This window comes from Hyposmocoma kahamanoa, unplaced genomic scaffold (genome assembly GCF_003589595.1).
Source record: "Hyposmocoma kahamanoa isolate Upper Pololo Valley unplaced genomic scaffold, ASM358959v1 82577, whole genome shotgun sequence".
In the NCBI taxonomy this organism is placed as follows: domain Eukaryota; kingdom Metazoa; phylum Arthropoda; class Insecta; order Lepidoptera; family Cosmopterigidae; genus Hyposmocoma; species Hyposmocoma kahamanoa.
Genome location: NW_020654154.1, coordinates 1 through 10,427, shown reverse-complemented (window position 1 = coordinate 10,427; position 10,427 = coordinate 1). Strand labels below are relative to the sequence as shown.

General features: G+C 34.7%; 1 protein-coding gene across 1 annotated transcript; it reads left to right on the top strand.

Annotated features, from left to right (window-relative positions):
* Nucleotides 1-4,298: 4,298 nt before the first annotated feature.
* Nucleotides 4,299-10,307, top strand: LOC113234293 (cytochrome P450 9e2-like). Its single transcript, XM_026469594.1, has 2 exons — nt 4,299-4,584; nt 10,015-10,307. Exons 1-2 carry the CDS (start codon nt 4,376-4,378, stop codon nt 10,187-10,189), a joined length of 384 nt encoding a protein of 127 aa, XP_026325379.1. The 5' UTR covers nt 4,299-4,375; the 3' UTR covers nt 10,190-10,307.
* The last annotated feature ends 120 nt before the right edge of the window (nt 10,308-10,427 follow it).

Sequence of the window (10,427 nt, the reverse complement as noted above, 5' to 3'; positions counted from 1 at the left end):
GAGCCCATCGCTATACCGTCAATTTGTAGGTAGAATTCATTATTCCATTAGTTTTTATTTAGTCTTGTAGATAATTTATAGTCTATGATAGTTTTCTTAGTAATGCTATTTTAAAACCAAAATACTAAAGCGTTACAAACATAGGACGCAATTCTCTTAATACTAATAGACTTCATGTTTAATGGCTTACGAAATATAAACTATATAAATTGCAACATGGCGAAATTAGATATAATATTTCTGACTTTTTCGCGCAATGTTTAATCGGTTGGAAAGCGCAAATTGACGTGTGACTTTAAATACATTGAGAAAAGTGATATAAAACCTGTCATAAAAGTAATGCGCTCGCTAAATTTTAAATATTTAAGTATAAAATATAAACTTAATAAAAATACAGTTATCGATTTTCGGTTTTAAATATTTATAGAAAGCTTAAATATACAAAATAACTCACAAAACAAACCATTTCCAAGAAGTTCTAGGCTTTTTCAACTTAGATTTACTTTTTAAAAAGAAAAGAAATTTTTCTCGGCTACTTCATAAAGAATGACTTCTTTAAAAATAAAAATGGCGATAAGAATTTAAAACTTTTTTTAAAACACATTTGGGAGCATGTTGTCTATAGCTTTATCTATAGAAAAACTTTAGAATACAAAAAGATTATTTTTACTTGCTTTAGTTTACTTGACCTTGTAGAAGAACTTACACTCCTATGAAGTTTTTATGATTGTCTCCAAAACGCGATGTTTCTAAGCGATTTTCTTCTTTTGACAGTATTACAAAACCTTTATAAATATTAAGCGCATTATGCAATAAAAAACTTTTCAAAACACTAGGACAAAAAACAATTGAAAAAATCCAATTTGTCGCAAAAAAACGTTATATGGAATGTGTTATATATGACTAGAAAGGTGGATAAATTCCCTATCATATAAATATAAGGAATATTTTAATGACATACCTAACTTATGTTGGAAGAAATAAAATTTTCATTATAAATTTGAGGTTATTTCTTTACGCCAACCACATTTCACAAAATGATTTCACTGTATTCTATTGATAGACGGCACAATACACATTCACAACATTGAAGTACAGTAGTTTACGCGCTCATTTCAAATGTTTTTATCATTTCACAACACGGAATTACTTCACAATGTTTATTTATTTGTCAACAAACAAATGCCATGACCGGCCCGAGCGCGAATTACGACTATTGTATCCAGCGTTGCCAATTTGTAGGGAATTCCCATCAAACGTCTCAAGTCTACTATTTAAACGTAGTGACATATAAAGGAATATGAAAAAGCTAAAACTATGAATTTAAATTGTAATGTCATCGCAGTACCGTCTAATTTTACTTGCAACAATTGATAGGCGTAAAAAAACACCATGTTCAGCTTCTACTGGAAACTTACCAAAATGCACCATATGTAGCTTCTAGTGAAAAGTACTTGAACACAGGTATAATGGAGTAGCCTTCATTATTTATAAATAAATTGTATATGCAAATGTTGAATTTTATACAATGCCATTCATTACGAGCTAGGGGTGTCTGATTTTGTTTTCTTGACTTTCGAGAATTCTCGTACCCGATTTCTCGAGTCATTCGAGAATTTTTTTAAAAACCGTAAAAAATCAGCTCAATCAACTATAAAACTAAATGTGAACTTTTCGAAAGTTGTTTTGGCCTGGGTGTTCTGAGTTGTACCCCGAAATAAATTCCATCGTTCTTGGTCCCAGGTTCGATTCCCGGTAGAACCAATTTGGGAAACTTTTGTAAATTGGTTCTGCTCTGGGATTCTGTTGTTCTGATACTCATGGGGAATATGTACAGAGAGTACCCTAGTTTCAGACCAGATGATTGTCTTACAATAGAATACCAACACCAGAACCATTTAGAAAAGTTAATTTGTTAAATTGATCCTACCGGTATCGAATCCGGGAACTTCTCATCCAGTGCCCACAGTGCAAACCGTTAGGCTATCAAGGTTGTACTATTTGTATTATTATGCATTGTTTGCATGTGAAAGCTACAAATTGCTTAAACTTTAAAAAAAAATCCTATTTAATTTGCAGTGTCAGTCTGCTTCAATTACTTTGTTTGTTTCTTAAGTTGGTATATTTTGTCATTCATCCAACTTTTGATTTTTAATGCATTTTGGCTGTGTAAGATGTTCTCTGTTAATACTTGTCACTTTCTCCTTAAGTTCAAGCTATGTTTACTGGATAAATTCCTGTATTCTCTCCTTTCTATGCACAGTTTACTTATTGATGTAATCACCCAAACCTACCAAAAGCATACCAAAGCTTTAATATAAATTTAATAAAATTTGATATAATGCCTAGGCACCAAAAACCAGTTCTTACTAGGAATGTTGACAAAGCTGTGTTTTTTTAATTTTCGTAAGCCTTTGCTGGTTATGTACATATCCGATTGTCTGAAATGAGCCGAGCAAACAAATTTGTATATTTTCAGGATAAAATGTTCTTCTCGTCGCGATTCAGCTATTATACTTCTCCATAGTGAGCAAAGTATGGGTAAATATATATCGAGGAAACTGTACCGATGTTTCTATTTTTTTAAATTCAAATTCAACGTAAAGCCAAACTTTCATAATCCTGAAATCCGATTCATACTAAAACCGTTATGCTTTAGGGAGTTTTGGATGCTTATTACAAAGAAAAGACTAAGTTAGCTTAGGTTTGTTTTGTAATATTCTAAAAAAAAACCTAAAAAAATACTTTCGGTATTATGGAAATTCATGCAAACGTTATTTCGGGCAAACGTATTTTCGGTCTTCTGATTCGTAACCCCAAGCCGTAGAAAGAGTACAACAATATTTGAAAGTATTACTAACATATTGTATTAAAAAATATTTTAATAATAACATTAGCATCAAAGCGACTCTATGAAATTTTTGTTCTAAATATTTCAAACTCTTGTGTTTGAAACAATTGACATTGACGTGTTGGGTCTCGTTCAGTCTTTTACGCAAGCTATGAGTCGGAAAGAGACAGTTAGCTATTTGATTATTTTGATTGCTTTTGTAATTTATATATACGATTAATTTAAATATAAATTAAATACTATATATACTAGTGCATAAAATAACACTTTTCAATGATAACTATGATAACACAATGTAGTACTTACCTACTGAAAATATTTTTACTGCCTCCGTGGCCGAACGGTTACCATGCCGGACTGCCATGCAGAGGTCCCAGGTTCAATTCGCGGGTCGGGGGACATATTTGTATGGTCTACATTTATTTCTCTCATGAGTTTGGATGTAATTTGTGGTTGTCTACGTGTGTGTCCATGGCACCCGCGACACAAGGTTTCCCTAGTGCGGGGCTATGTTGAGTGTGTACGCTATTATTATTATAGTGATTTTTGGGGATTTTGAACAATTGGCATTGGCAACGCTGATTGTATCGAATGATGTGACTTAATATCCAAGGTTTACCACCTCCACCAGATCTTTTAGTATTCTTTACTTTAACCATTTTGCATAAACTCTTACAACGTCCAATAGAGTAAAAACCCTAATTGTAGTATGTTTTTAAATAAAATCTACTGAAGACGCGCTATAACGTGTTTGTCAATAAGTACAAACACTACAGAATGTCTATAAATTATATATATCTAGAATAAACTTAAGAACACTAGTTTTTAGAGTATAGGCTTTACTGGATATGTATAGAACAATTTTACTAAAAATAATCAGTTGTTCTACAGATGAACTTAAAATAATGACTATAAGAGTAAATCTTAAGAGAGATTACACTTAATTAAGTTGTTTGGTATTGAGAAGGTTTTAAAATTTGGACTTGAGTGAAATAAGTCTATAAGAACAACTTCTTTTTTCTAAAGCCATTTATAGAGAACTATTATCTAAATCTATACCATATTAAGACTGTTTATAGATATAACAGTTTTAAGGCGTTTAAAGTGTGCTCCTTGGGGTGAAATCACCACGGGACTTGTTAACTTATGTCTAGGATGACAGTGCCCCTCAGGTCTACTTCTATGGACAGGCGTGTCGCTTACCACCAGGTGCACGATCTTGTTCGTTACGGCGCTATATATAAATAAAGGATTATTTGATTTTGAGTTTGACTCAGCATTTACAAATGTTTGTCCATAATCCAAATTGAAATGTATAGAAGTCGCCACATAACTTTATCTTCTCGATCTATTTGTATTTAAGATAAGAGTAAATTAATCACCATGACGTTATATGCACGAGTTCCGTTTCCATCAGTCTGTTCCAGCATATCGCGGACGCATCTACCTATAGTAAGGACAGTGTCACTTTTCGACGTTGTTGTCGTTTTTTTTGTAATTTAAAATAACTGTTCGTGTTTTAAAATGATTATAGAAATATTAATATTCCTAGTAACATTTATTGTCGGGTATTTCTTTTATCTTCATAAACTAGCGAAAGATACTTTTAGAAAATACGATGTGAAATTCGTACCCGGTTGGCCCGTATTTGGCAATGCTTATAACAGTACGATGATGAAGAAACACTTGATAGAAGACATCGATGCCGTTTATAGAGCTTTCCCTGATGAAAAGTGAGTATATTTTATTAAAAACTTATATTAAAATATTTTAAAAAAACTGACACAAAAAGCGAACCGTTAAAAGGTTTTAAATAATTAAGTAAATATTCTGTAATAAATTTTCAAGATCAAGAATAATTTAAAAATAGTATACAGATTACTTTTAAACTTTCGCGTGGGTTGTACTAACATTTGGAAACGGGAATAAAAGCGTGCACATACGAATAGGTATTTTTCACACCTACCTAGTTTTCCGACGGCCAGTGCAAACTGGTCACTGCACTGGCCATGGCCACGAGCTTACTCTATGATCTGCCCAAAATTTATTCCTGTTATTATATATAATTGGTATTAACTTTTAAAAGTTCACTTATTGTGCCGAAGAATTTTTTAGACTTTCGATTTAATTTTTTTAAATTCAGTTCAATAAACATTTCTCGACGATCTGCACGCAAATAGGGTAAAGGCACTTAAATAAACATTTCAACATTTCTTTCCAAATTTTAAGTTATATTTTTGTTGATATCTTACAACAAACTTGTTTGTAACTTCTAGTTGAATCCAATTCAAGTATCCATAGACCTAACGACACGTAACCGATCACCTCGTACTTAAACATCAGACCCTGATCACCAATTACTTGTCAAGATCAATCCAATGAATCCAAATTCGGTGTATCTACGTTTAATAAGGCTGAGTTCCCATTTCTACCTTGCTGCATTATCATGAGACACTGTCTATAAGTCAATTAATCATTAAGACCTATTCAATAAGCCCAAATATGACATTTCTACTGAATGTAGTTGAGATATGTGCAACATACCAGGGATAAGATTTCATCAGATGCCTGTTGATGTTGTTGTCCACTACATTTATCTAGGACACAAACTCACTTTCTGACTACTAAATCAAACGGCAGCTTTTAGGACCAACTAGCAAATATTGCAAAGCAAACGCAAACTGCAGAAGCTAAAGATTAAGGTCTTCAACTACCACGTCTAGCCAGTATTCATCTATGGCATGAAAACAACGATTCTGAGAAGAAGTCCGCAGAGAAATTACGAAATGCACAGAAGGCAATGGAAAGAGTCCGATTGGATACCGAATCAGCGTATTCGACGGATAACCAAAGTCGGGGACGTTGTATACCAAATTGAGACGATAAAATCAAATGATCCAGATCAATGGACAAGGAGGATCATGGAGTGGCGACCATAGGCCAACACGCGTGGCAATCGTTGGGTGCATGAAATCAAAATGTTGCGGGCTGCAACTGGATGCATGTGGCACGGGAGTGACGTAAATGGAGTGATATGGAGGAGGCCTATATCCGAAGATGGATGGAGTAGAGGCTGCTTCATGATCATCATCCGCAAAAAACCAAATTTCAAATCGATTGGACAAGTGGAAGTAAACTAAATATTTATTTTAGGACGAGGATCTCTACAGTAACTGGAAAAATCAGTATCTTTAAACCTATAAATAAGTCGAAATAAAACTTTATAGTCTTATTCCCTCATCATTTAGTCAGGAATTACATGACTGGCCTTTTCGTTATCAATTCGTTAAGCCGACGGTGAAATAACTTCATCAGTTGATAGCAATCAATTTGTTTATCTACTTTTCACTGTAATTAGTTTAAAAGTACAAAGATTGAAACAGGTTAAAACATAGGTCAAACCGGATTTTAAATGTCACGCGGCAAGTTCACAGGGTCTGCCGCGCTCGGGTGCTCACTTTCCCAGAATCTCACACAAAAATCCCCTCTTGACAATGCACGCTCGTTTATTCAGTATTGACCAACTTCACTCCTTATTTCCATATGGCAACCCTGCCACCAACCATCATGTTATAAGATCACGTCAGACAAGTAATTAAACTGAACAGATTTAAAGTACACCAGTGCCATCAAGCGTGCTATTATCAGATGAAAATATGTTCACACTTGTTTCTTACATGCACTATACGACGCTACATTTATCTAGCAAAATAATAAAAAAATAAAATAGTTATCTTTTATTTACTCCTTATCACATAAAACATTTTTTATCACAAAATCACTTTTAGCAATATAATTGTTATCATATCAAACACTCAACTGAGTAAGTGCACGTACTAGTCCAAAGGTTAAATCAACGTCATCATCATCGACCCATTTAGAAATCCCACTGCTGGGCATTAGTCTCCTCTCAGGCGAGTGTTTAGTCCATAGTCCGAGGGTTGTAAACCTTCTTCGACGTGCAGATTTCATCACTACGTTTTCTTTTCTTACCCCTAGCGCTCCTTGTGAAAGAGTTCGTCCAGGGAAGTACTGCCACCTAATCTATTTCTGCCGCCAATCATTATATCAGCATTACTGTGTTCCGCTTTTGAAAGGTAAGGGTGCTGGTGAAATTACAGGCATATGGGACTTGCCAACTTATGTCACAGGGCGACGGGCGCATTGGCAGTGCGCCTCAGATCTTTGTGATTTAAAGGGCACTGTAACATGGACAGGCGTGTAACTTACCATCAGGCGCACGACTTGTTCGTCCCGTCACTTGATATTATTAATAAAAAAAGGGAAAAAAGCTTTTGGTTTGACCTAGGGTGATTTCGAATCCATGCCCACACATCTGAGTTTTTTTGTAATTTATGTGAGAAATTTAATTACCGGCTTTTCGATGAAAGGAAAGAATAAAAAAAAATATTGTGTTCGCCGAGACACATGACATGAATGAGCTTAAAAATTACAATATTACAATATTTTAAACTTAAAACTATAACAAATTGTCTTAGAAAAGTAATTTGCATACAAATATAATTTACTTTTGATAATCTGAAACATCACAATAATAAAAGTAAATAACTGGACCTGCTCAGCGTTTATCTACGGGCAGGAAATTTTACCTGTAGCACTGGTTTTCTGCAAGCCCAATTGAGTGAAGCACGGACTCGAGTGCAAACAATACCCACATACATAACGTGTGTGTGGAAGTATAACACATAATATAATGAAAGTTTGTATGTGCTAAAATAATGGCACTAAATAAATAATATGAACAAATAAATAAATAAAGTGGCATAAGTGTAAACTAATTAAATTACTTTATTAATAGACATGTATTATACATATAGATACGTAATTAATAGTGTAGTAATAATATGGTATTAAATAGTAAACGTTTCGAAACACAACTCCACTACTCGTAGGAGACGATCGTTCGTCGCCTTTTCCAGACAACGTGAAGTCTTCTTATCATATCGACGGTATGCACTACAATGCTTGCCACAGTGGTTTACCAATCGGCGAAAGGTACTCGCCGATCGTTGAACATATCTACGTTTGAAGTCCCTAACCCACTTTGGGCCAGCGTGGCTGACTATTGCTTATAAGTAAAAGTACTTTCTATTAGCTACAACAGAAACGTTGGCCTGTCAAAAGTAAAATACGTTCACAACGATACATATGTAGTTATAAAATTTAGCGCGATAGCAAATGTTACAAAACGTGGCACATTGACCGCGTTTTTAACCGACTTCAAAAAAGGAGGGGGTTCTCAATTCGACTATATGTTCTTTTTTTTTTGTATGTATGTTACGCGATAACTCCGGTATTTGTGAACCAGATTCTTTTTTTGTTGGAAAGGGGGTACTTCCATAGTGGTCCCATTTCATTTTGAAGAAAATCATCCACCTCGAAGGGTGTTCACGCATGAAGATTCATTTTCATAAATAGCGCCTAACATTAATTTAGGAGCAATTACTTTAATGGTTAATTTTGCTATTTCTCCAATTCAAGGCGTTTTTCTCTCAATATAATTTGAGTGGTGAGAACCGATTTTTATTATCTCCAGTGTCAAGTCCTGTATAGTGGCGAACTAGGGGATATTTCAATAAAACTTAGCAAATAGACGTAATTTCACGTACTTTTGAGGTCGTTTTTTTAGTACTCTGTACTGACATTATATATATTGGTTTTACCACCGAGTATATAACTAAAAATGGAGACGAAATATCATTTAATTTGTTTGAAAACTATTCTTCCATATCATTACTGTGACAACTGCGCTCCGATTGGCTAGCCAGAATTCGAAACAATTGACGGGTGTCGTCAATGGGTGTCGTCAACTGTTTCAGTTCAAATAGACCAGTTAACTTGAGCTTTGCCATAATGGAAGAAAATTGCAAAATTACATATTTAATATTTAATTACCGATGAAATGTGATTCTGTTTGTTTTGTAATTAGACGTTTTGCTGTTTTTCTCACACCACCGAATAGAACAGCACGGCATTGTTTGAGATATTATCTTTATTACAATAAATATAGAATATTTTTTGGAATATACGGAGACGTACACACAGGTCAGTAGTTGGCCTGTCTATATTTCAGTGCAACCGAGATTTGATATTTATAAGAGCTTTTTTTTTTATTAATTTATTTCTGGCCATGGAAACAGTCCTTCAGCCGAAAACATAAAAAAAGGTTTTTCTGTAAATATGGCCGCCACAAAGAGGATAGGCAATTTGAGGCGCGTGCTTGGATTGACTCGGGATTCCTTAGAACGGGCCGATACGGGTATTTTAGTTCGAGATTCGTATAAATTCGCGTTTTAATTTTCGATTAAGGCACAATAGCACTATCCTATTCCACTTTAAACTAGATTTTACAAAATAATTGAAAGTCAAAATAAAAACGACACTTTTCCCTCCAAAAGGTCCAGAGCGAATCTACAAGAGCTGTATCGCTTACATATGTGTTACCAGGAATATATGGCCCTTATTTCGTCTCTATTTCTGGTTATATACTCGATGGGTTTTACCTGGTACATAAAGTTGTCACGTTGGCCTGTCAAAGGCAAATACGTTCCGTCAACGATGCGTATGCAGTTGAAACATTAAAATATTAGCGCGATTGCAAATGTACACAATGTGTCACTTTGACAGGGTTTTGTATTTGGTTTTTACGTTGGTATTGAGTGCGATTGGCCTCCTAAGTCCTCATTCGATGAGAAACTGATTTATAAGTACATTTTGCTATATTACTATGTTAACTGCCTCCGTGGCCAAACGGTTACCATACTGGTCTGCCACGCAGAGGTTCCAGGTTCGATTCCCGGGACGAGAGGAGTACATTTATTTCTCTCGTGAGTTTGGGTGTAATTTGTGGTTGTCTGTATGTGTGTGTCCATTGCGCCTGCGACACAGGGTTTGTGCGAGGCTATAAGTGTGTGCGCGTTATTATTTCACAATTTATCTGATAGAATTTGTAGTGAATATCAAATAAATAAAATGAAACTATGACTATTTTCTAGGATCTAAAGAGAGGGAGGAGCTCAAGATCATATTATATTAGGAGTTGGTACAAAATAAAGTTAATTATTTTGATACAGTCCCTATATAAAACATAAATATAATTTAGCTTAAAGTACACAGAAAAACTAAGCAATGCCCTGTTTCAGATATGTAGGCTACATCGAGGCCACACAGCCAATACTCCTAATCCGCGACCCCGATCTGATCAAGAACCTGACGGTGAAGGATTTTGATCACTTCATGGATCACAGGCAGTTCTTCCCTGAGGATATCGAGCCTTTGTTTGGAGGCAGCGTGCTTATGTTGCAAGGTGAAAATTAAAATGTATTTTATATTATGTATAAGCCTTGCATATTTTTTTTAATGCGTAAGTTTAGGTATTGAATGGTAAATGTCTTGCGTTACAGCATTTAATCTCGTAAGCTGGCTCCACTATTTCAAATACGTATACACTTTTAGGTACTGGTAGACATATGAAATATATACATTTTAAGACTTTCGTGGTTATTCACTAAATGATTATCACTAATATCAGGTTTCTTACCACGGTATGACTTCT

Bases quoted from the DNA above. Each gene is read 5' to 3' on its own strand.
- LOC113234293 (XM_026469594.1), top strand. From the start codon at position 4,376: ATGATTATAGAAATATTAATATTCCTAGTAACATTTATTGTCGGGTAT. The intron at 4,585-10,014 runs GTGAGTATATTT...GCCCTGTTTCAG, and splicing joins AGAGCTTTCCCTGATGAAAA to ATATGTAGGCTACATCGAGG.